The sequence below is a fragment of the Dromiciops gliroides genome, chromosome 1 (assembly GCF_019393635.1).
Source record: "Dromiciops gliroides isolate mDroGli1 chromosome 1, mDroGli1.pri, whole genome shotgun sequence".
NCBI lineage: Eukaryota > Metazoa > Chordata > Mammalia > Microbiotheria > Microbiotheriidae > Dromiciops > Dromiciops gliroides.
The window spans coordinates 347,754,953-347,780,886 of record NC_057861.1 but is presented as its reverse complement, the minus strand read 5'-3'; the positions used below and the strand labels follow the sequence as shown (position 1 = coordinate 347,780,886).

Below are 25,934 nucleotides of genomic sequence, written 5' to 3'. Positions count from 1 at the left end.
GTCAGATTTACCATTTTACTTCCAGTATTATCATATAGAGCTAACTTGATAGTCTGGTATGTGGTTATTTCCAAGCTATATAGATTTTACCTTGAGACTTAAAATGTATAGTAGCCTTTCACAGATGTTTTTAATCACTCACAGTTATTGCCAAGGAAATGAATTAATTATAATTCATATTTTTTAGTTCTGGTCTTAGAACTTTGCAAAGGGGTTTTCGTTAGTAAATTACCTTTAATTTGGAAGTTAATGAGGCATTCAAAAATCTTCCTTTTTCAAATTACTCAAAAACAAAGTTTCAGTTCATGGTAGACAATACATTATATTCCATCATAGTACATTCTATTCCATCATTTTTAAAAGATAGTGAAGACAGGGGCAACTAGGTGGCGCAGTGGATAAAGCACCAGGCCTGGATTCAGGAGGACTTGAGTTCAAATACAGCCTCAGACACTTGATACTTACTAGCTGTGTGACCCTGGGCAAGTCACTTAACCCTCATTATCCCGCAAAAAACAAACAAATAAATCAATGAAAGATAGTGAAGTGAGTTCATTCTTAATTTGTATAAGATTGTTTTTAAATTGCCATTTAAGGAAAAAACTCACAACAATTTAGTCAGAAAATGTGTATCTTTATCATTATCTGAATCTATACATTGTTTTTAATACAAAATTTTTTTTCTTTTCAGTGGAGATGGTACTATGAGGAAAAACATTGATGTGTGGAAAAAGTGGACGACACTAAATAGTTTGCAACTACATGGGTAAAAAAATGTTAAATTATATGTAACTTTGAAGTAGATCTGTTTGACAAAATATTGAAAAAAAAATTTATCTTAGCTAAAATTCTTTGACTTATGAAAAGGATCAGACCATTAAAATTTCAACTTCAAATTTCAGTGTATTTTTGTAGACCCTAAAAATTGGTGATAGTCCAGATTTATTTATGAAGAATCAAAATGAGTTGATTTGGAAACTTTTCATGAAGAATTCTTTAGTGATCTAGTGTGTGGTAAATATCTTAAATTGGGGATTCTGAAAAATCTACTTAGGATACAATGTAGAGATTTTTAAAAATCTGAACACAAAGCAACATGTTGCTAACAGATGTTAATGTGCTATTTATATAGGTTTATTATCCAAATGAGCTCTTTATTATAATATCCTATTATATTTTTGTTTCTCCATCTTTTTCCAAACATTTTTTAGATTGGGAAGTTCCATATTTGCTGTAAAAGTGATTTCATCTTAAATAGCTTGAGTAGGACTGATACTACTATAGCAAAGGCTATATTCTTAGCAGATTCAGTAATCTTTTCCCTCGGAATATATGAATCAGATTGCAAAACAATGAGGAGAAAATAGTGGTTTTTAATTTTTTAGAAATAAAATACTTTTCTCTGTTCCTTTTAGTTTGATAATTTTGAAAATAATTTGCTAATTAAATTTTTACTTTCTTGGAAGTTTCCTTTTGTGATCCAGTGGGTCTCTTAGAAGCAGTTTTGAGAGTTTTAGTTGTTTTTGACTATGCATATTGAGATCAAGCAAGAGAAGATCCTGAAAACTCTTATTGCTTGCTGTAAGGTTTGAGGGACAAAGTGAAATTCTTCTGATGGAAAATTATCCCTATCACACATTTGTTAATAGACCTATTTGCTTGTATAATTAAGAGTCCTATAAGAGTTGCTAAAAATGATATTCTGTAGACCAACAGAATTTCAATGCTTAGCTAAAAGAATTCTGTTCAGAGTCTTGAAAGCATTTTCATTGGCATTGCAAGGTTCTCCTAGCCATGCTGATACAGACCAGCAACAGATACCACATAGTTTATGACCATTTTCATCCTGGATGATGTATATTGTATCTGTAGCTATACAAGATCTACCTTTTCACATGAGCATAACTGCTAAGAGACCCTCACCCAAGAGAAAGAATTCTGGAAGAAAAAAAAATACAATTCTAAAATACTCCATTTTATACCATTACTTAATTTATAATCCCTGACCATTTGCTGGATTTTTGGCTGGTTTAAAAGCAAATACGGAACGTGATGTTTATGAAATTACTTTCATTGACCTAGTGTTTGTTCTGGTTTTTATGAATTGGTCAAAGTATTTAAAGAACTTTTAGAATAATTTTCTAGATGGTTTGTGGACTTTGGTGTGTGGGGGCTCCATTTCTATTTAACTTCGTGTATATTATTCTTTTAGTTTACAGCTTAGGATTGCAACACGTGGGGTTGAGCAGCTGGCTGAGGGTGGCAGGATGGTGTATTCTACATGTTCATTAAATCCTATTGAGGATGAAGCAGTCATAGCCTCACTGTTGGAGAAAAGTGAAGGTAAAAATAATTTTTAAATGTGTATATGCATTCAATGTATTTAGTCAAATAGTGTGTTTAACATTTCTTGAACTACCTGGAAATTTGGGAAGTAAAAGGGAAGTTAACTCCATTGTACAATCTTGATTTTTGTTGCATTCCTTTCCAAATGGTTTATATGTATTGACTGGAAAGTTGGTATGAAATTTCCCAACACTAGTTTCTGTAACTATTAGGTAGTATTAAAAATATTAATTCTCTTTCTAAACTTTTCAGTATAACTCTTAACTTTCCCTATTACTTATCCAAAAGACCAAAGTAAGAAAAAATTATATATGTAATTTAAATATTGGTACCTTGACTAATCTTTGCAAAACATTTTCCATGTAATTGTAACCATTCTTGTTAGCATTATCTGCAGAGGCAGTATTTACAACCCATTGTGCTTTTTAAAAAATTGCCCATTTGTCTTTATTATTCAGTAAGGTCCTCTTATCTTGAACTTTTTAAGTCTTTCTAGGTCCAGTATGCCATGTCTTTATATTTCTGTACTGCATATCTGTCTGTATAAAGTACATTCCACAAAAACCTTTGAGATCATAAATATTTGCTTTTTAAAAAATACTTTGATGCTAAAAAGTTTTGATAGGAATTGCTTGAACTATAATTTACATGAGTTATACATACTAATAAAATTATACCCAGAACTTCCCAGGTCAATTTTTCAATTAGAGGTAGGTAAGATTATTTTCATGCTTTTAGGAAAGGGAAAAAACTAAATTACATGCAGAGCCCTTCCTTCAATTTGGTGTCCAAAAAGAAGCCCAGTGTAGAAAAGAACAGTTTTTTTAAAATGTGAAATTTCCACTTCATTTTGTAGCTTTACCAGCTTCGGTTAATATTTTCAGCTCAGTTTTGTAGGCCACCTTACTCCTCAGGGAGTCTTTGTTGCCACACACTTTGTAAGTATATCAGCTTTCACTTATTCAGATTCTCTAGGGTTTTATAAGTAGTAATCACACTTGCCTGTGGTGGTATATTTTAAAAAATAACTTGCCTCCCAAATTTCTCTCCTTTCATTCAAACCCCACATCTTATCCAGTATCAGGTTTTTTTTGAATATATCTCAAAAAAGCCCTTTGTATCCATTTTATGGCTACTACCACTTAGTTGCTCCCTTGGCATATACAGTCTTTGTCCCCCCTCCAATGTATCCTTCATAAAGCTACCTCATCCTGAATTTTGAGATTAGTCCAGCTTGCCAAAGACCTGATTGTTAGGTATTTACTCACCCAAACCAAAAAGTGAGTTTGCTGCCTTCTACCTACATTCCCACTTCCCTGTTCTTTGGAATAACAGGTTCTAGAAGCTAAGCCCACTGCCCCTTCAGTGCTATAGCAAGTATCACCTAATTTAGATACTTAATTGCTGTGATCTACCATCACTCTTCTTCCTTTCTAAGAAGGCTCATTAGGGGGCAGCTAGGTGGCGAAGTGGATAAAGCACCAGCCCTGGATCCAGGAGGAGCTGAGTTCAAATCCAGCCTCAGACACTTGACACTTACAAGCTGTGTGACCCTGGGCAAGTCACTTAACCCCCATTGCCTCTCCCCCCCAAAAAATCTCATTACCTGGCATGGAATTTCCTCTGTACACCCTACTACTTCTCTCATTCTTGGTGAACTTAATTATATATAATGTCCTCTTAAACATTCTGACCTCCCATTTCATCCTCCTTTTTAATACCTTAACTGAATACGCTGCATTGATTTTAACAGTTAGATGCAATTTTGGAAAATGTTCCCTGGGGAAAATAAAGGTAAAACTAGGGTTGAAAGTTCTTTGTCTTCTCTTAGAATTTCTAATAGTTTACAATAATTTATAATGGGAGACTTTAAAACAAATGTTTATTTGTGTGTGTACATACATATATAACCAGCTATATAATTTAATATCTTTATTGGAAGATCCTGACCTTGTTTAATATTCACTTTTCTTTTCTTTACAGGTGCTTTGGAGGCTTGCTGATGTTTCTTCTGAGTTTGCAGGTTTAAAGTGGATGCCTGGAATCACACAGTGGAAGGTAATAAAGAAAATATTTAAACTATGTTAAGTACTTTCATTTTCATTTCATGGAAGGATTCACCAATGGCTGAATTAGTATTACATTTAATTCAGTGGGTTTTTTTTTGTTGTTGTTGGGTGTTTTTTTTGTTTTTTTGTTTTTTGGGTGGGCACTTGGGTTAAGTGACCTGCCTAGAGTCACACACAGCTAGTAAGTGTTAAGTGTCGAGGCTGGATTTGAACTCAGGTCCTCCTGACTCCAGGGCCAGTGCTCTATCCACTGCGCCACCTAGCTGCCCCCAGTGTTTGTTTTAGTAACTTGAATAATAGTATATGTGGATATAGAGATTAAGCGTAGTTCATAATGAAATAATTTGTAATGTCATCCTGCAAAAATTAGTATGTTGTATGTGTATATATGGTATTATTTCCCAGCCATACTATGAATAGAAAAGATGTTTTATTCCCATCTCCTGAATTACATCCTTATTTTTTTCCTCGTAGGTTAAAATATAAGCAGGCTCTTTCAGTTTGAAATATTCACTGCTTAAGACTAAAGTGAGAGAGTCTAAAAGTTTTTAAACTTAAGGTTATAAATTTTATCATTAGTATTTATGCACATTTTTCCTATAAGGTTGCCATGATAATTCTTGTACCTTTGGTCATTTTCATCATAGTTTAGTTTTCAGTACAAATATCAATACCAGTAATGATAATTATAGAACTTTTTCCCTCTATGCTTTTTTTCAGACAGCACTGGTAGACTTGGTTGATGTGTTTTTGTTTTGTTTTCTCCTTTAGGTAATGACTAAAGATGGACAGTGGTTTGCAGATTGGGAAGATGTACCTCAGAGCAGGCATACTCAAATTCGCCCTACTATGTTCCCCCCCAAAAGATCAAGAAAATTTAAAGAAATTGAACTTAGAACGTTGGTGAGTTTACATATATTGGTAATTGTATACATTGTTTTATGTACTTCTAGTTTTGGAGGTTTGAGGTGAAAAGGTTGGTTTATTTGGAGGCATTCTTTTGGTAGTATTTCAGATGCATCTTCGAGTCACTGTGTTTCACATCCCTTAGGTGAATGTTGGTTATTTATAGGAACTTGGGCTCTTCAGTGACCTCTCTTATCTTCCAGTTGTGTACAACACATGTATGAGATTCTCTAGTCACTCTCAAGATGTGTAAAGGTATATTTGCAGAGGGGCGGAGCCAAGATGGTGGAGGAGAGGCTGTGACTCCCACAAGCTCCAGATAAACCCGTCCATTCACGCCTAAATAATGGGGTAAAAATCAAAACCCAGAACAGCCTAATGCACATAAGAACAGAGTGAGACTGTTTCTCCGCAAAAAAGGGCAATTCTGATCACCTACTGATCAGGCTGAACAGCTCAGCGCGCGGTCCGGACCCAGCCAGGGACACTGCTTCCAGCGCATGTCAGAGTCTTCAGCACCAGCAGCTTCTGAGGCTCCGATCACGGACTGGTGAGGGGGTTCGGTGGTAGGCCGGGGTGAAGTGGAGGCAGTATCTACTGGAGTTGGAGCAAAGCGCCCTGGGTCTGAACCAGTGGGCTGAATCGAGTGGTGGTGGCCCAGTGGGGGAGGGGTAAAAGCACACCAAGCTTCCAACCATAGAGAATCAGAGCTCAATCAGACTTCTGTTTCCAGGTCAAAGAGAAAGCGGCTGTGATTAACTCACAAGCCAGGCAGGCTGAGAAGAAGCCCAATCACCCCCTGGGCCACACTGTAGCAGGAACAGTGTGTCCTGGAAGCAGCACTACACTTTAAGGAGTAAAAAGCCAAGAAACAGTAAGCCAGGATGAGTAGGCAGAGAAAGCAGAAGACCATCGAAAACTTCTTTGGGGAAAAGGTAGACCACAATACATCCTCAGAAGAAGATAATAATAGGGTCAAAGCTCCAACATCCAAAGCTTCCAAGAAAATTATGAACTGGTCTCAGGCCATGGAAGCTCTCAAAAGGGACTTTGAAGAGAAAGTAGGAGAGATAGAACGAAGATGTAGAGAAAGAGAGGAAGGAATGGAAAGAGAAATGAGAGCAATGCAGGAGAGTCATGAGAAAAAAAGTCAACAGTTTGAAAAGCCAAATGGAAAAGGAGATTAAAAAACTGTCTGATGAAAATAATTGCCTAAGAATTAGGATTGAACAAATGGAAACTAGTGACCTTATGAGAAACCAAGACACAGTAAAGCAAATCCAACTGAATGAAAAAATAGAGGGCAATGTGAAATATCTCCTTGGAAAAACAACTGACCTAGAAAATAAATCTAGGGGAGATAATTTGAAAATCATTGGACTACCTGAAAACCATGACCAAAACAAGAGCTTAGACACCATCCTCCAAGAGATTGTGAGGGAAAATTGCCTGGATATTCTAAAAGCAGAAGCTAAAATAGAAATTGAAAGAATCCACCGATCACCTCCTGAAAGAGATCCCAAAAGGAAAACCTCCAGGAATATTATAGCCAAATTCCAGAACTCCCAGGTCAAGGAGAAAATATTGCAAGCAGCTAGAAAAAAGGAATCAAATATCTGTGGAGCTCCAATAAGGATAAAGCAAGATCTAGCAGCTTCTACATTAAAGGACCGGAGGGCATGGTATATGATATCCAGGGGCAAAGGAACTGGGACTACAGCCAAAAATCATGTACCCAGCAAACTAAGCATCATCTTCAGAGGCAAACATGGAACTTCAAGGAGAAAGAAGACTTTCAGGCATTTGTACTGAAAAGACCTGAACTGAATAGAAAATTTGACTTTCAAATACAAGACCCTGGAGAAGCATAAAAGATAAACAGGAAAAATACTTCATGAGGGATATTAAAAGATCAAACTATTTATATTCCTACATGGGAAGATAATACATTCAAACTCATAAGAACTATATCAGTAAGGATTTAATAGAGGACACAGGTCTGAACTGAATACGAAGGGATGCTATGTTTTGTTCTGTGTGGGGGTTCTTATGTCTGGGGCCGGAATTTGGGCTTGGGGCCTCCTGGGTCCATGGCTGGTGCATTGTCCACTGTGCACCTAACTAATCCATAATGACATCCTTAAAATAGGTTGAGGTGTAGGAGAAATAGAGTGGGCGAGGGGGAAGGGGAGAGATGGTCTGGAGAGAGGTTGTTCACATAAAGGAAACAAGAAAAAGCTTATGATGGGGAGGGGAAGAGGGGGAAGGAATTGGGGAGTGAGTGAACCTTAATATCATCAGAATGACTGAAGAAGGACTAACATACATACCCAAGTGGGTATAGTAATATATTTTTGCCCTGAGGGAGGGGAGGGAGATAAGGGGTGGGGGGAGGAGGGAAGGGCAGATTTGGGGAGAGAGTAGTAAAAAGCAAAATACTTTCGAGAAAAGTAAAGATGTTCTGCATAACAGCACAAGTATGAAATATTGAATTGCTTGATTTCATAGGGAGGGTTGAGGAGAGAGGGAGGAAGAAAATTTGGAAACATAGAATTAGCTCAAAGACCCTTAAACTCATCAGAGTTGGCTCATGGAGGGATTAACAGTCACAACCAGTTTGGTAGGAGTTAATCTATTTAACCCTAAAGGAAAGTATGAGGGGAAGAGGATAAGGAAGGAAGGGTGAAAAAAATGGAGTGCAGAGTAGGGGAGCGGGACAGTCAGGAGATAAAAACACTTTGGAGGAGGAAATAGTTTAAAAAGAAGATAGAAAATAGAGTAAATCCCGTTGGGAAGGGAATAGTATGGAGGGAAATAAGTTAGCAATGACTATTGCTGGGCTAGATAAGAAGAAATTCTTTGTCAGGTTTAAGGTACTTTATTATGGTTATAGATGAAACAGGATACTATTGAGCAAAACATGGAAAGCCCTACATGAACGGAAGCAGAGTGAAATGCACCTGTATACAAAATAACAAGCAATAGTGTAAGATGATCGCGCTGGGAAGCATTGTGGTTAGTTCAGCAAGGCATGGTCCAATATAACCCTGATGGACTTATGAAAATGGCAACCCATCTACAGAGAAAGAAGTGATAGTATCTGAAAATAGATGGAAACACATTTTTTCTTTTCTTTTTTTTCTTTTTTGGTGATGAGCATTTGGGATTGGTGGCTTGCCCGGGGTCATGCGGCTGGTGGGTGTTGGGTGTCTGGTTTCCGGATTTGGGCTCGGGTGCTCCTGGTTCCAGGGCTGGAGCTCTGTCCACTGCGCCACCTAGCTGCCCCTGGAAACACATTTTGAAGAAAAGAAATTTTTCTCTTTGACAATTCCTCAGTGTGAAGTTTTGAGAGTTTTTTGACTGTTTCCTCTCACAACCTAGCTAATGTGGGAATGTTTTCCATGACTATCCATGTATAACTTATTTTGAAATGCTTGAGTTCTAGTGGGTGGGGGGGTGGGAATGGAGGAGGAAGAGAAGTTAGAACAATTTTTTTTAAAAACTGATGTTAAAATTTGTTTTTACATATATTTTGGAAAATAAAATTCTATTAAAAACAAGAAAAGTATATTTGTAAGGGGCAGCTAGGTGGTGCAGTGGATAGAGCACTGGCCCTGGATTCAGGAGGACCTGAGTTCAAATCTGGCCTTAGACACTTAACATTTACTAGCTATGTGACCCTGGGCAAGTCACTTAACCCCAATTGCCTCACCAAAAAGAAAAAAAGTATATTTGCAAAAGTACCAAGGACGCATCCTCACTTGAGATACTTATATTGCCTGTACACATGCCATAAACCTATATTTGCTTTTAGCTTCTCTACCTCATTCCTGATAGGTAGGGAAAGGAAGCAAACTATTAGAGAATCATAGCTACACATACAAATGAAATTGATCAAAATTATTTGCAAGAATGCTTAGTTCTTATATGATTGGGAGTCACTATCATTATTTTGTAATGAACTGACAGAGAAGTTATAATATGTGTTACAAATAGTAAAGCAGTTGTATTTCCAAGTTTATGAAGGACAAAATTACAATTCTGATGTTTACCTTAATTTTTTTTTCCCTATGCTACTCGGATATGTGGGCAGCTTGGGTTTTTTTAATATACAAGATAACTATCACCAGCTCTTGGATAATTGGGTTATTTTTATGTATAAAAATAATTCACCAAATAGATGAAAAGCTTGAATGTGTTGTGGTTTTGTTTTTTTTTTTAATTAGTCTTCGGATATTACCACATCACCAGAACACTGGAGGGTTCTTTGTGGCAGTATTAGTCAAAAAAACTTCAATGCCCTGGAATAAACGTCAGCCCAAGGTAAAATTTATTCTTAAGAACAACTGTACTAAGTACTGTGCTTTAGAGCTGAAACTAACAAGTTTAGTGGAAGATAGGATGTATGAGGAGTGTGAAGGTGGAGGCTACTAGGGCTTATCTACCCTGTGTTGGAAACTGCTCTACAAGTATTAGGTGTTGCTGCTATTACTTTGCCATTATCAACCTCAATGAGGAGAAAAGCATAGGCTAGGCAATGCTTGACGGTGATGCTGTGCATAAAGGTAATTTATATATCCAGGTGATAAGTTTAGACTTAAACTTTTAGGGGTTTTCTAATTCCATATTACATTTATAGTAGTGAGTTTTGTAACTGAATACTACTTGTTTTATGAAACAGTTTTTTGTTTTGGTTTTCCTTCAAGTTTATCCCTATAGTATATGGGAGAGACCCCTTTATTACAAATTTAGATTTTGCTAAACAAGTCTGTTGCCACTTAGTCCTTTATGATTCTATAAAGTTTAGTCTTGGTTTTTTTCCCCTCTCAAGAATTTAAATATTCTTCGTCTGTGTTCTATTGGAAGGCTTCTACTTAACTCTGTCCATCTTCATTACCCTTCTTTGGACAAAACTGACATAACATGATGACTAAAACAGCACAGAATAAGTGATTGTATGCAATCATACTACTAATACTCATCCTGGAATAGGTTGACCTGTCTATGAAATAATAAAAGACCAGCTTGTGATTGTTGATAAAAGAATATTGAGGAGCAGCTAGGTGGCTCAGTGGATAAAGCACTAGCCCTGGATTCAGGAGGACCTGAGTTCAAATCTGGCCTCAGACACTTACTAGCTGTGTGACCCTGGGCAAATCACTTAACCCCAGTTGCCTCACCAAAAAAAAATGATTTCTGCTATCTTTGAAGAATTCTTTATTTGAAGAGCCTCTGGATGTTTTGCAAAAGTATAACTGAAGCTGTTATCCCTGTTAACTCAAAGTCCTTTATAAATAAATAAGTCCTTATAATTCCTTATTTATTTTTGAGAAACACTTCTTTCCTTTTTAGATAAATTTGCTTGTAAACTATTACATGTAGACTCTGGCAAAATAACCTACAGCTGCTTGTAATATTTAGTAATGATGTTAGTTCTGTTAGAGCAGGGACTCAATCTGGAAACTATGTACTTTTTTTTTTTTTTTAGGCAATGGGGGTTAAGTGACTTGCCCAGGGTCACACAGCTAGTAAGTGTCAAGTGTCTGAGGCCGGATTTGAACTCAGGTACTCCTGAATCCAGGGCCGGTGCTTTAACCCCTGCGCCATCTAGCTGCCCCAACTATGTACTTTTAAAAAATATTTTTGATAGTTGCATTCAGTATAATTGGTTTTCTTTGTAATGCCATGTTTTTTGTTTTTTGGGGTTTTTTTGGTGAGGCAGTTGGGGTTAAGTGACTTGCCCAGGGTCACACAGCTAGTAAGTGTCAAGTGTCTGAGGCCAGATTTGAACTCAGGTCCTCCTGAATCCAGGGCCAGCGCTTTCTTTATCCACTGCGCCATCTAGCTGCCCCCATGTATTTTATTTTATACACTTAAAAACATAAGGAAAGGGTCCATAGATTTCATCAGACTATCAGAAGTATCCATGACATGAAGATTTTAAGAAACCTAATGATTTACATTCAGTGATTTCCCATGTTTTTCATATATTTATGTGGCATATGTACACATACACCTCTTCAACTTGTTAGACTTGTTATGGCATATGTACTTTTATTTTTTAAACTACATCTAAATCATAGGCATGTGAGCATTTCAGTTTTTCCTCATTAAAACAAGCACTACTTTTCAGACTCTTGCTGTATGTGCAATATTTGGGTGGAGCTTGTTTCCCACTTGAAAGGTTTAGTGTATATTAAATTCATACCTGTATTTCAAACTCTATTAACATATGTAACTATTAGGAAAAATGCAAATTAAGGTTAAATGAGGGAGTTATATTATTTGATGGCCAGCGTCCAGTTTAACCTTGATTCTGTGCGTTGGAATTGATGATTTGCAGGTGGGTGATAACAAGTTTTAGCTCTATTTATTTGAAATGTATTCCTAACTCTGATGGTTCTCCAATAGCTCCAGCGAAAATCTCCTATAGATACAGAAGCTTCAGAATCTAGTCCTTCAGTCCCCTTAAAGATAACAGCTTCAGCCCCTACAGAAACAAGTCTCACAGCTTCTGCAGAAACAGGTGACAGACCTGTTACTGAGTCTGAGGGGGAAGAAACCATGCAAAGAACTCAGAATTTGGAGAGTGACATAAACAAGAAAGATGGTGTGTGTGGGTAAGCAGTTTAACTCATTTGAATGTTTTTATATTTTCTAAAACTATTGTTAAATTGGATGGGATCTAAGAAGCACACTTAAAAAATATACCTAGATTCTTTGGTGGGATGGAATAGTAGAAAGTACATACTTAGTTGGCGTAGAAGTTAAAGATGTAAGTCCTATTTTCTAGTTTGTAGTACTTCACAATTTGTTTTCTAAGAATTTTTTCTGTTTTTCTTTCCTTAGAGTCAGTAAATTTAGCAATGGCTTGTCAAAACCATAATTCTATCAATTGCTTATATATGAAGCTTAGGGGGGGAGTATAGAAGGGTGAAAGAGGAGAATTTGAGAATATGTTCTTGCTGTTTTGCTTAAATAGTATTGATTACCATGATGATTAATTACAAATTTGTTGTTCTTATCGCAATTGCTTTAGCCCACCCCCATCAAAGAAAATGAAGTTATTTGGATTTAAAGAAGATCCATTTGTATTTATTCCTGAAGATGATCCATTATTTCCACCTATCCAGTAAGAATAATTTGTTGTTTTTGTTTTAATGAATTAACAAATAATGTGTAGACATTAGCTAAAGAGCATTCTCATATTGGGCTAGATCATAAAAGACATCATGTTAACATAACCTTTTTTTTTTTTTTTTGGTGGGGCAATGAGGGTTAAGTGACTTGCCCACAGTCACACAACTAGTAAGTGTCAAGTGTCTGAGGCAGATTTGAACTCAGGTCATCTTGAATCCAGGGCTGGTGCTTAATCCACTGTACCACCTAGCTGCCCCCAACATAACCTTTTTAATGAAAAGACCATCAAACTAATTTCAAATAAGAAAAGAACTCTTATGTTAATGTATAATATGGTAAAATATTAGGGTGTCTGCTACAGCTGTTAATAAATTTGTAATATGTAGAGCACAATAAAAATTTATCTGAAAAACTACAGTTTGTGTCCTACATTAATAATAATCTTTTTTTTTTTTTTTGTGAGGCAATTGGGGTTAAGTGACTTGCCCAGGGTCACATAGCTAGTAAGTGTTAAGTGTCTGAGGCTGGATTTGAACTCAGGTCCTCCTGACTCCAGGGCCGGTGCTCTATCCACTGTGCCACCTAGCTGCCCCAATAATAATCTCTTAACACTAATGTTCAGATTGTTTAGTGTTCTGGGTTTTTGGTTTTGGTTGTTTTTTGGTTTTGTTGAGGCAATTGGGGTTAAGTGACTTGCCCAGGATCACATAGCTAGTTAGTGTTAAGTGTCTGAGGTCAGATTTGAACTCAGGTCCTCTTGACTTCTTTATCTACTGCGCCCCTAGCTGCCCCTTGTCTAGTGTTGTAAACCAAAATCCTCACTTGAGTTTTGAAGTAGTTTTCTGTTAAATGCTTTTTGTCTTTCATTAAATGGACCTTATTAAACTGTTCAGACCTCAAGTAGAAGTTTGCATTTAATTTTATATCAAACATTAGCCTCTCAGATAATGATCCTTATCAGGTGTGAAAATACTGTGTTTTAGTTGACACTTTCTTAAAGCTGCTAAATGTATTCAGATTGATATTGGGAGACTTTCCTAAAATGTCAGCTTTTAATCCTATTAATTAGAAGTTTTTAAAGGTCTTAATTACCCAGCATTGTTTTCTTAGATAATTTCAGCAGCTTGATCTTCCCTTTTAATCATTAACTTTTTGATTTTTCTTTAGATATAAAGTATGCTCTTGTAGTTCATAATTAATACCTTGCATAAGCATCTCTAAAAACTTGGGGGTTGTGTAGGGGGCAAAGAAATGCTCTTGGTAAAATATTAGTAGTGGTATCAGTTAGCAGTTGCTCCTTTCTATCCATGTCTAAATATTACCATCTTTCTGGTCAGCTCTCAGGGCCATTTCCCTGGCCTTATTGGTCCTCTCCATGAGGTCTCTTATTGCAAATGGGCGATGTTTCTTAAATGGACATTTTATTACATGTATGAAAATAAAATTGCTTTCAGGTATAGGTAGCTCAAATGAATCTTTAGTTTGGAACCAGTTATTTAAGGAGCAGAATAGCCTTAAATTATCATAATGTGTTTAAAATCAAAATCTTTAGGTAGAGAACAAATCATATCTCTTCATAGATGATGTATTTTGAAACAGTTTGGAAGTTATTAAGAAGTCATGAATTAATGAATTCTGAACTCAAGACATATATGCATTATTTTGTTTGCAGGAATTTTTATGCTTTGGCTCCTTCATTTCCAAAGATGAATTTATTGACTCGAACTCAAGAAGGGAAGAAAAGGCAATTGTATATGGTTTCTAAGGAGCTAAGAAATGTGCTGCTGAATAATAGTGAGAGGATGAAGGTATAACTCACTTAGCATTTTAATAACTAATGTGTAAATAGTGATATTTGCCTCCCTAGTTTTTAACTCTCCTTATTTAGGAAATAATTCTTCTACAAATATAGTTTGTGAAAGTTAATAACAAAGAACTGTCTTTGTGTTTTTATATGTAGGTAAGAAAGTATTAGGATTGAATTTTTTAAAACAGCCCTGACCACATTAAATTACCGACAGTACTAAAATCTATTGTGTTGTTTTCAAAGTTCTTAGTGATTAAAAGTTAGTTTATTTTTTAATTTTTTAATTTTTTTTTTTTTAGTGAGGCAACTGGGGTTAAGTGACTTGCCACGGGTCACACAGCTAGTAAGTGTTAAGTGTCTGAGGCCAGATTTGAACTCAGGTACTCCTGACTCCAGGGCCAGTGCTCTATCCACTGTACCACCTAGCTGCCCCAAAAGTTAGTTTAAATAAAATAACATTTTGTGAATGTCCCTACTGAAGCATTTTGTATTATTCCCTTTATATTATGTGATTCTCAATGTATATTACCAGACTGTCTTATACCTAAGACTGGGCTATACCATGGCCATGCAGCTTCTTCTACTGAGAAAGAGCTTGGGAAGGTTACTTTGAAACTAAAGAGTATGCAGCAGTATAAGTTTGCATTCATAGGTCACCTTTCTACTCTCTTTGTTTTTATATTCCTTTATTCTTTTCTCCTTTCTTCCTCTTTCATCACAATCTTCTCTGTCTTAATATGTTAACTAAATACAGATAGTATATAGGAAAATCTTGTCTTTTTGAGAGGCACAGCATGTTCCAGTGGAAAGAATGCTAGATTTGGAGTAGGAAGAGCTGGGTTCAAATTCTGGCTCTGCAATTTATGACCCTTAGATAAGTCACTTAAGCTTTCTGGGCCAGTTTCATCTCTAAAGTGAGGAGTTTGGACTGCTTGGGCTCTTTAGGTCTTCTCTAAATCTAAATCTCTGATTTTCACCTTCTATAAAGCATTGAACTTCTGAGCCACCCTCCCTAAGCACCACATTTTAATTCAAAAAGAGCAACCAGTTTTCTTTCATATATGTTCCCCATTTCTTAATTGATGGTCCTGTTTCATCAGTTTTCTTCCCCTATTTACGTGTGTTTTAGAAAGGAAGAACAAATCAGGAAGCATTTTATTCCATCATACCCTCAATAAAAGTGAAAATGTTTCCTCTTGCATCTGAGTACCCACCCTCAAACTTTATAATTCCCAACTTTTGAATGTTTTTATCATTTGCAGGTTATTAACACAGGGATAAAAGTGTGGTCTCGGAATAATGACGGTGAACAATTTGGTTGTGCTTTCCGCCTAGCACAAGAGGTAACTCTAAAATTCTAGATTTCTGGTTACAGAATTCTGCAAATTTTGTGGAGCTAGTCTCTAAATGTTAAAACTAAATTGCCAAACACCAGATTTCCAAAGTCAGGTGCATCTTTCCCAAGGCTATAAATGAAAACACTCTACACTTGAGTTTTATTAGAATTCACTATTCAAAGATAGCTTGTTTCTTAATTTTAGAAAATGTATGTTGGGTTATTTTTTGTTTGTTTTAAGATGAAATGATAACATTGTGACAATCTTTCTTTATTCCAACAGGGAATATATACATTGTATCCATTTATTAATTCAAGAATCATTGTTGTATGTATAGAAGATATTAAAATTTTATTAACCCAGGAAAACCCATTTTTTAGCAAGTTTAGCAGTGAGACGCACAAACAGGCTAAGGATATGGGTAAGTTTTTATTCTATGAACTATGGAAAATATAATCAAAATGTAGTTTTTAATTGGCCATTATGCTTTATAGAATGTAGATTTTTTTGCTTTTCTGCTTTTTCATGGTAAGTTAAAAGTCACTTCATGTTTTCAGTTTTATTTTCTGTCTTCCTATAAAGAAGGCTTTCATTGATGATGTCAGTATAATTTTGTTAAGACAAATCTGGTTCCTCCATTTTCTCAAAAACATTTTTCTCACAACCATTATTTGTACCAACCGAAATACTCTCATGAGCAAAGTTTGTGCAACTAAGCTCAGATCTCCTAACTAGGAGTTTTGACAACCAAGACTCTTCATCCTACCATTAGCTTTACCTTAAGAAAAAAAAAAGTGTGTTCTTTTGAGTTCAGTTCAAAAAGCAACACTCTTGTTTTCTGCTTCTGCAAATTATACTAACCATTTTATTGGTGACTGGAATTTCTTAAACAAGTTTCCTTGTTATAACTTCATCTGTCAAATACAGTTTTGTTTGTTTGATATCTAAAACTCTCCAAAGACTACTTAGAAAACAGTTAAGTGAGACATCAAGCCAAAATATTAAGCAATCAAAAGCAGCAACCCAACCACAGATTGAAATTCATCTTATTGTGTTTACAAATTGTCATTGGGGGGCGGGGGGGCTTTATGTAAAAATAGTGAAATACTCCCCTGATAGAAATGAAACATGTAGAATGTTATTTTAAAATATCTCAAATTAATCCAGAAGCAAGTGAGAAAGGAACCTGGACAACAGAACAAAGTGATCAAAAGCTTCAGTCTTATGTGTAAACATTTAGATAGATATATCTAAATATTCACCTTAAGCTGTGTTTCATTTGACATTTTGCACTGTATTATTTAGTTGGTGATAGCATTATTGTAGTTGTGTGTGATGCTGCTAGAGAAAACATTAAACTTTTTGATTTGGAGCAATTAGTCTTTGTATCCCCTTCCTATCTTCTGTTTCTGTCAGTAGCACTTTGCTTCTCAGGAATGTCAAATTGCCTTCATTCCCTATACCCAGTCATTTACCAAGTTTTGTTCTTTCTTCAAAATATCTCACTTGCATCTTTTTTCATTCCCTCTTCTGCCTTAATCTAGGCACTCCTCCCCAAACCACATTTTAGCTCTTCTTTCTGATGCCCAGGGTCTTTGACTCTGCCTCTCCAGCTCCCAGATATTCCTTCAAATGGATTAGGCTTGTTTTGCTTGGCGCCATGCAACAGAAATAGCAGTACTGGGTGGAAGTTAGAAAGAAGCAGATGTGGGATTGATGTAAAGAGAACTTCCTGACAGCTATCCGAAAGTGGAATGAGCAGTCTCAGGAGTTAACGTAGGCTTAGAGTAGAGGTCTTTAAGCCAAGACTGGAGGACCAGTCTTTATGAAGTATATTGAAAGATAACATTTCATAGTTTGGGACCTGAAGTCAAAAAGACCTGTATTTCTCTTTTGTGACCATGGTCATGTCTCTTAACCTCTCTGTGCCTCAGTCTCCTAATCTGTAAAATAGAGCTAATGATACTTAAAGTACATATCTCACAGGCAAATGAGATCATGTATGTAACGTCCCAGTTTGTAAAAATCAGTTGATGTTAATAAGTTCCTTGGTGTATAAGACTCTTTTTTGTTTTGTTTTGTCTTTGTATCCACAGAACCCAGCTTAATCCTTTGCATATATTAGGTACTTAATAAAAAAAAACTCCTTGGATATTATGTAGGAAGTCCTTGTTTATGTACAGGTTTTATTTAAATGACTTCTTTTTTAAAAATAAAGTATTTTATTTTTTTTCCTGTTACATGTAAAGATAGTTCTCAACTTTTTTTTATACATGCTTTCCAATTTCAGATTTTTCTCCTTCCCTCCCTCCTCCCCTAGATAGGTAATCTGATATAGGTTTTATATATATACATAATAACATTAAACATTTCTGCGTTAGTCATGTTATAAGAGAAAAATCAGAGCGATGACGAAAAACCTCAAAATAGAAAAACAACAGCACCAAAAACAAAAGAAATAGTATGGTTCATTCAGCATCTATACTCCACAGTTTTTTGGGTTTTGTTTTTTGTTTTTTTTTTCCTGGATTTGGAGATCCTCTTCTATCATGAGTTCCCTGGAACTCTTCTGTACCATTGCATTGGTGAGAAGAATATAGTCCATCACAGTAGATCAACACACAATGTTGATGATACTGTGTACAGTGTTCTTCTGGTTCTGCTCATCTCATCATCAGCCCACACAAGACCGTCCAGGTTTCTCTGAACTCCTCCTGCTCATTGTTTCTTACAACATAATAGCATTCCATTGTATTCATAAACCACGACTTGTCCAGCCATTCCCCAATTAATGGGCATCCCCTCAACTTCCAATTCCTTGCCACCATGTACAGAGCAGCTAAATGACTTCTGAAGTCTTTCCACCTCTGAGATTCTGTGATCCTAAAATACAATTTGGGGGGTAGGGGGCCAGTGAGGGTTAAGTGACTTGCCCAGGGTCACACAGCTAGTAAATGTCAGGTGTCTGAGCCCAGATTTGAACTCAGGTCCTCCTGAATTCAGGGCCGGTGCTTTATCCATTGCGCCACCTAGGCCCCCAATACTACTTTTATCATTGTAATTCCCCACTCAAAAAAAAAAAAAAAAACCCACAACAAAATATGATTACCATCAGATTTTTTGCAACATCAAATCTAAAATCCTCTATTTCAGTTTCAAAACCCTTCATGATCTGCCTTCGTTGTACCTGTCTTTTCTTTTTAAGATACACCCAAGCTTTCCCTGACTATTCCATCTTTGTTAATCTCCCCTTTTTCTGCATTCCAGTAGCATATCTGTACCATGCATTTTACCCTTTAATTGTGTAGTATATTACCATGTCTCTCTAACTAGATCATGAACATCTTATTAAAGGCATGGCCCATATTTTATACTTCATCTGTATCTTCCTCAGTGCCGGATACATTACAGGTTGTCACTAAATAATTTTTGATATTGCTTTAGCAAGTAATGGTACTATCTTTTAATTTCCAGCTAAAGGAAGCATTGTCCTGAAATATGAACCAGATACTCAGTAAGTAAACAAATGTCCTTTGATTAAATGCTTAAGTGGAATATTTAGAGTTTTCATTTGTGAGAAGGTATTTTGAAATGGTAGAAATTTGAATGATTTTCATTCTTCTTGACATTTTATTTAAAATAACTTGGCATTCATTTACTGAAAAGCTCTTCAGAACCCTACTGGGAACATTTAAAAACTAAACTTTTATACAGCTCTATTAGCATGTGTATTGTAATCAACCACTGTTACCAATGACAGCTTAAACTGTCTCTAGATTTAGCTATGTAACTCTAGAAGAAAAATCACTCCCCAAAACCTTAAACAGAAAGAAATCTTGAAAATTCTTTGAGAAATTACAGTGTTTTTAAAAGAGTTTGATTTTTTGTTGACTCCTGTCTGGGTGACTAATAATAGAACTGCAAAGTAAAGGGACTCCTGACAATACCTGGCAAAATAAAGTTGGGAACAGAATCATTTTTTTTCTTCACCTCAAAATGGCAGGTTCTTAAGTTGAGAGTACAAAAGTAATGAAAGCTCTTTTCAGTTATTAGGAAATGACTAGAAAGTCATTTCAAAACTTAGAATTTTTACCCTCCTCATCCCTTTTTATCATCCTCCTCCCTATTGTTGACTTGACCAGGGAGGGATAGGCTCTGCTACTCCTCCCTTGGTCTAGTAATGAGATGCAGTTTTTAATTACTGCTTCTTTATGGGTTCTGAAATTATTGGTTGTCTTCTATATGCATCTTGTTAATGCTAGCAATAAGGGTAACTCAGACATGGTTCCTGATTTTGGGACTCTGATACCCAGATGAAATTTAAACAATGCAAGATAATATGTAATTAAATACCAAAGCATATAGTACAGAAAAGAAATAAGTGCTGTAAGAATTCAGAAAAGAAATTTTAATGTACATTTGAATTGTGAAAAGCCTTCTATAGAGGAGATGCAGAGATTGAGCTGAATCTTGAAAGATGTGTATGACTTGGATAATCAGTTGTATAGTAATGGGAGTGAACATGATATGCATGGTATATGCAGGAGACAAGGATTAATGTGGTTAGATCAGGGCATGTATAATAATGTCAGGTAGTAAAAAAGTAAGTATTGGTTGAATGCTATGTTGGGGATTTGGGGCTATATTCCATTGACACAAAAAAAGAACTAAAAGTTTTAAAGTGGGCTAGTTGATATGATGGAATCTATATCTTAAGACCTTTAATTTGGCAGTTATTTAGGAACTTTGTAGGAAACCAGTTAAGAAGAATAGAGCTAGGATGATAGCAGTGGGAAGATAGAAAAGGATGATGAATGAGACATTCTGTGGAAAACTTGATGGGATTTGTTATCTGAGTGAAATGTAAGAAAGAGGAAAAAATGAAAGTTGTCTTTGACGTATGGGAGAAGTTATTTCATTAACAAATAAGAAAGTTGTGGGGGAAATGAATTCATTTTTTAGACACATGAAGAAGATTCTATTTTAAGACTATATAATCTGAAGAACAGTTGCCAATCTGCATTGATGATGGGGATTTCTTCATATGAAATTTGCAAAGAAAAATTATTAATCATTAGGCAAAGATTTTTTTTTAACCCGTGTGCCCAATTATAAGGATTTTGATGTATGTGCACAAAAAAAGTGTCAGGTTGGTTGGTTTTTTCCTTAAAAATGTTATCCATTGAGATCTGTTCAGCACAGGGATTGGGGATTGAACCTGGGATTCCTTTGGCATAGGGAGTTCCAGTTGAGGAGCTTTACCCATCATTATGGGGCTTGGCACCTTCCCCTTCCACTCTATTCAAAAAAAGTTCCTCACAGGGAGGGCTAAAAAGGGAAAGGACTTGCCCAGTTTCATGGCCAGTATATGCCGAGGCAGGAATTAAACTCAAGTCGTCCAGGCTCTAAGACCTCTTCACTATTGGCTGTACCACACTTTCTGGTTCATCACATGAAACTGATTTGAGCTCTTTAAATAGAAAATGATGCATAAATTCAAGATGATAAATATTATTGCATTAAGTATTACATCTTAAAATTTGGAAAAGTCACTATAAAATTGATAATATTTGCTGTCATCTCGTGTACTATATCTTTTAACTTTTTTAATTACTTAAGTGTTCATATGAAAAAATAAAATATTTTCATATTTTGGATATAGGAAACCAGATACTCTTCAGTGCCCTATTGTGTTGTGTGGATGGCGTGGAAAGACTTCAATTCGTGCTTTTGTGCCCAAGAATGAACGACTTCATTACTTAAGGATGATGGGTGTGGAAGTGTTCAGAGAGAAGAGAAAAGAAGAGTCTACAAATAAATTAGAGGAGAGCCAGGGAATTGCCAAACAGATGGATAAAGAAATGGATATGGAATTGGTCAACTCAGAACAAAAAGAATTGGTCAATTCAGATTCACAAGTAGAAGATGAATTGGATGAGTTGATGCAGGAACCACTGGAAAGTGCAGTTGATGAAACAGAGAGAAAAACAGGAAATGACAAGCCACAAGATTCTAAACATCAAACCCAGTGTTGAATATCATAATACCAAAAACTCAGTGTTTTTTCGTTTGCATCTGCCTGCCTTGCTTTATTGAGATAAAAATCTACAACTTTAACTATCTAAATAAATTTTTAAAAATATATTACTAAGAGGCATGAACATTATCATACACAGCAGCTGCTTATAAAATAACAGGGGTTTTTTGGCCCCTTTGTTTTTATGACACTGCTGGGTTTGGTTTGTCTATTGCCGGCAATGGACTTTGTACCAGTAAAATCTAATTTCCATTGTGAAGACTGAAGAACAAAACTGCTTATGGATTTTCCTTTTTTAGAATCTTTTTGTGTTATGTCTAGATTTGTTGGAAAGAATTCTTATAAAGTACAGATGAATGGATCTTAAAGTCCATTAATGATTTTTATACATACATATATACAAAGCATAGACAAATGTGTATGTATATTATATGAAAGTATAGGAACCCTTATGTGTAAGTTGCACATTTTAGTGGTACATTTTTATGCAATAAGGTTAATATCTGAGTTTTCAGGTAACCATTGTACCTTTTGAAATAAAGGACAAGTAAACTTTTTCTCAGAATAGTTTATTATGTATTGTAATTTTGCTTACTGGTAAAAAAAAATCTTATTTAATTGAATCTTTTATATGATTCTATTTTTATTATTAGTGCCTCTACTTTTTTCACTTTCAAGTTCTAACTTTGCAGTCTGGCTTTCAACTTCATTCAGCAGAAACTGCTTTCCAAAGTTACCAGTGATTTCTTACTTGCCAAATTTAATGGAATTTTTTCAGTTCTCATCTTCTTGATCTCTGTAGTTTTTGACACTGTCAATCACACTCTTCTTGATACTTTTTTCCTAGATTTTCATGACATTTTTCATAGCTTTCTCTCTTGATCCTCTGATGTTGATAACTTCCTTTGCAGATTCTTCAGGTTATATCAACTAACTGTGGGTGTCCCTCTTCTCCCTCTACAGTATTTCATTTGGTGATATCAGTTGTCATGGATTTTATATAAATGAAGATGATTCCCAAATCTATTTATCCAGTTCTAACCTTTCCTGACTTCTAGTCTCACATCTTCAGCTGTCTATTGGACATCTTAACTGAATGTCCTGTAAATATCTTAAACAACATATCCAAAACTAAACTTACTGTCTTTTCCCCCAAACCCTACCCTCTTCTAAGTGGTACCATGGATAGAGTACTGGGCTTTGGAGTCAGGAAGAGTCAAGTTCAGATATAGCTTCAGCCAGAAGTTGTTTGAGCCTAGGCAAGTCACTGCACCTCTGCCCAAGTTTCCTCTGTAAAATGGATATAATATAGTACCTATCTTTTAGGGTTGGAAAATCAAATGGAAATATTTTTAAAGCACCTATAAAGGTGCCTGACACATAAGTAGGCACTTAACAAATGCTTGTTTCCTTCCTGTTGCTATGAAGGGTACTACTGTTCTTCCAGTTGTCTAGGCCAACCACCTAGGTGTCATCTGTGATTCCACATTCTAACCATCTCCAACCAGTTGCCAACTTCTGTCATTTCTACCTCTCTAATGTTTGGTATTTACCCTCTTCTCTGACACTGCCACTGTCCTGGTTCAGGCCCTCATCACTTCACACCTGAACGATTGCAAAAGTCGGTTGGAGGTTCTGCCTTCCCAAGTCTCTTCCCCAGTCCGTCCTCCACTTAGCTGTCAAGCTGATCTTCCTCAAGCACAGTTCTGATTGTGTAATCCCCCGTTAAACTCCAGTGACTCCCAGTTACCAGCAGAATCAAATAGAAAATCCCTTGACTTTTAAAGTCTTTCATAATCTGGTGCTTTCCTACTTTAACAATCTGCTCTGTGGTGAACTGCTGACATTGACTCTGGAATGCTCTGCTCTCCCTCTGCACATCCTTTCTGTTCCCTTCCAGGCTTCCCTGGCTTCCTTCAAGTCAGCTAAAGACCTGCCTTTCCCAGCCTTCCTTAATGTTTGTTAGTGCCTTTCTTCTGAGATTATCTCCAATTTATCTTGTATATCTCCTAACTGTACATATTTTTTGCATGTTGTCTCCCCCAGTAGATTGTGAACTCCTTGAGGGCAGAGACTGTCTTTTACTTTTCTGTTTCCCTGATGTTTAGCAAAGTGCCTGACATTGAAGGCAGTTAATAAATGCTCATTGACTTTGATTTAGTAAGGCAACAGATGCATGGGGCAGTTAAGAGTTAATGGCAGTAATGTGTGTGAATCCTTCCTTCTTTTCCCTGAATTGTGGGAAATTACATTTATTGATTGCATTGTCTCTGGAGAAACTAAAACTTCTCAGTCTCACATTCAGGAAACCAATAAAATTTTTTGGACCAGTAAAGAAATTTGTATGATCTGTCATGTAAGACTGAGGCAGAGTAAGTTAGCTGTCTTTAGAAAAATTTAAAGGGCTGTCAAGAAGAACAGAAAATCTATGTAGATATTAGATTTAAACAGTGGACAGTGATGGGTGGAAGTGACAAGGATGCTTATATAGTCTTAGTAGAAGGCATTCTAACAATTTTTCTAGTGTGGTAGTTCTCAAACTTTTTGGTCTCTGGACCCCTTTATGCTAAAAATAATTGAAGGCCTCCCCCCAAAAGAGCTTTTGTGTGGATTATATATGTCTTGATATTTACCATGTTAGAAATTATAATATTTTGGTATTATTATAAGTAGTTCTTACCTGGACCCCCTGAAAAGGCCTCAGGGACATCTTAAGGGTCCTTAGACTACATTCTGAACACTACTGGTCTAGTGGAAAGAAGTTGGGAGGCTGAAAAACTGGATAACAATAGAAATGAAGTTTGAAGGAGGGGAAAGATTATCAGGTAAAATGAGTTATTACATTTTGGACATGGATTATTTGTTAAACATTGGGTGAAATATATGGGCTTTGAAAAACTTTTGTTCACTGCCTTGAAGCAGTAAACCCTGTTTCAAAGATAATTTTTTTGGTTCCTAGGTCTTTATGTATCCTTTTTTCAGTTTAAGGATAAACTCAGATTGTATTAATAAAGGGTGGTGTGTTGTGTTTTTTAAATCCCAGCACAAGAAGCAGTATGGTCTAGTGAGTAGATTGCTTGTCTCAGAGAGGACCTGGGTTGTCTTAGCAAGCAATGGCCTTTTCAGCTGCAAAGATCTCATAAAACACAAAGTTGGAACTTTAGTTAGGGAAAGGAGTGGGAAGGGTTCTTATATGAATGAAATAATGTATCTTTCAAAGTAGAGTATTTGCTGCTACAGGCGACATGGAATCTTCATTCTGCTTGTACCTATGGTGGCCTTAATTTTTCATGGCTTGTTCCTCAGTGCACTTTTGTGGGTAGAATGCCAAGCAACCTGTCTGCAAACAGAAAGATGGACCAAATGATTTCTTAAGGCCCTTTACAGTTCTAAATTTTTTTTTTAATCTAAGTAAATTCAATAAGAATTAAACCTTATTTGGGGTCTTTCAGGGGTACAAAGAGGTAGGAAACAGTTTTCAACAAGTCCTCATGAAACTTACCTTATTTGGGAGAAAAAAATGACTAAAAATTAGAGTTGAATTACTAAACTGTCTTAATATATATGGTGGGGGGGGGGCGGAATTAAATGACCAAGGAAACAGATTTGAGCTTCCAAGCATATCATTTTATTTAGCAATGTATGCCAATGGTGTAACAAGTCAGGACCAGGCCTCTGCAGCTTTGGCCCTGGACCTCAAATACAGATTGCTATGCATTAAAAAAAAAAAATAAGACCAATTAAAAGGTCACAATTCCCCAGGATACAAAATTGGGTAATCTGACTTCTAACTGGAGGAAAGAGTAAGGACTTTCCAAATTGGGAGGAAGAGAGTTAACAGGTACAATTCCCTAAAATCAGAAAAAAGGGGGTGTCTGTTCAGTCAAATGAACATGGAAACAACTAACCAGTATGGGGCCAGTTTTCAGATAAAATATATGGATTGCATGAATTGTATAATTGTGAGAAAACTTGCATAAGTCTTTGGATATGACTGGAATTTCTAGTCAGCAAAATGTAGATCTTTAGTTAAAAGTCTCTAAGCAGCAGATAGAGGTGGTTCAGCTTCCCAGCCACACAGGGCTAGGATCAAACAATACAATAAAGTTTTCTCACAAGACAGAAATTGGATTAGACCCATAATTGAATAGAAAGGGAACCGAGTTAGATTCAGAATCGAATCAGTGTGGTTCATTCAATTCCAATAATTCCCTCATTCACCCTTTCTCCCCTGGATCACTTATCTATAAGCCGTATTTATAAGGTTTTCCATATATTCATAATCAAAATTA

At 36.1% G+C, this 25,934-nt stretch overlaps 1 protein-coding gene across 1 annotated transcript in view; it reads left to right on the top strand.

Annotated features, from left to right (window-relative positions):
• The window catches only part of NSUN2 (NOP2/Sun RNA methyltransferase 2), a 38,258-nt gene extending 14,281 nt beyond the window's left edge, over positions 1–23,977 (top strand). The window contains 14 exon segments of the mRNA XM_043962793.1: positions 692–766; positions 2,213–2,343; positions 4,330–4,343; positions 4,345–4,404; positions 5,187–5,270; positions 5,272–5,318; positions 9,548–9,644; positions 11,733–11,941; positions 12,361–12,453; positions 14,134–14,269; positions 15,531–15,611; positions 15,888–16,026; positions 19,080–19,119; positions 21,268–23,977. Coding sequence (XP_043818728.1) covers positions 692–766; positions 2,213–2,343; positions 4,330–4,343; positions 4,345–4,404; positions 5,187–5,270; positions 5,272–5,318; positions 9,548–9,644; positions 11,733–11,941; positions 12,361–12,453; positions 14,134–14,269; positions 15,531–15,611; positions 15,888–16,026; positions 19,080–19,119; positions 21,268–21,640 — 1,579 coding nt within the window. The 3' untranslated portion in view covers positions 21,641–23,977.
• Positions 23,978–25,934: the final 1,957 nt, after the last annotated feature.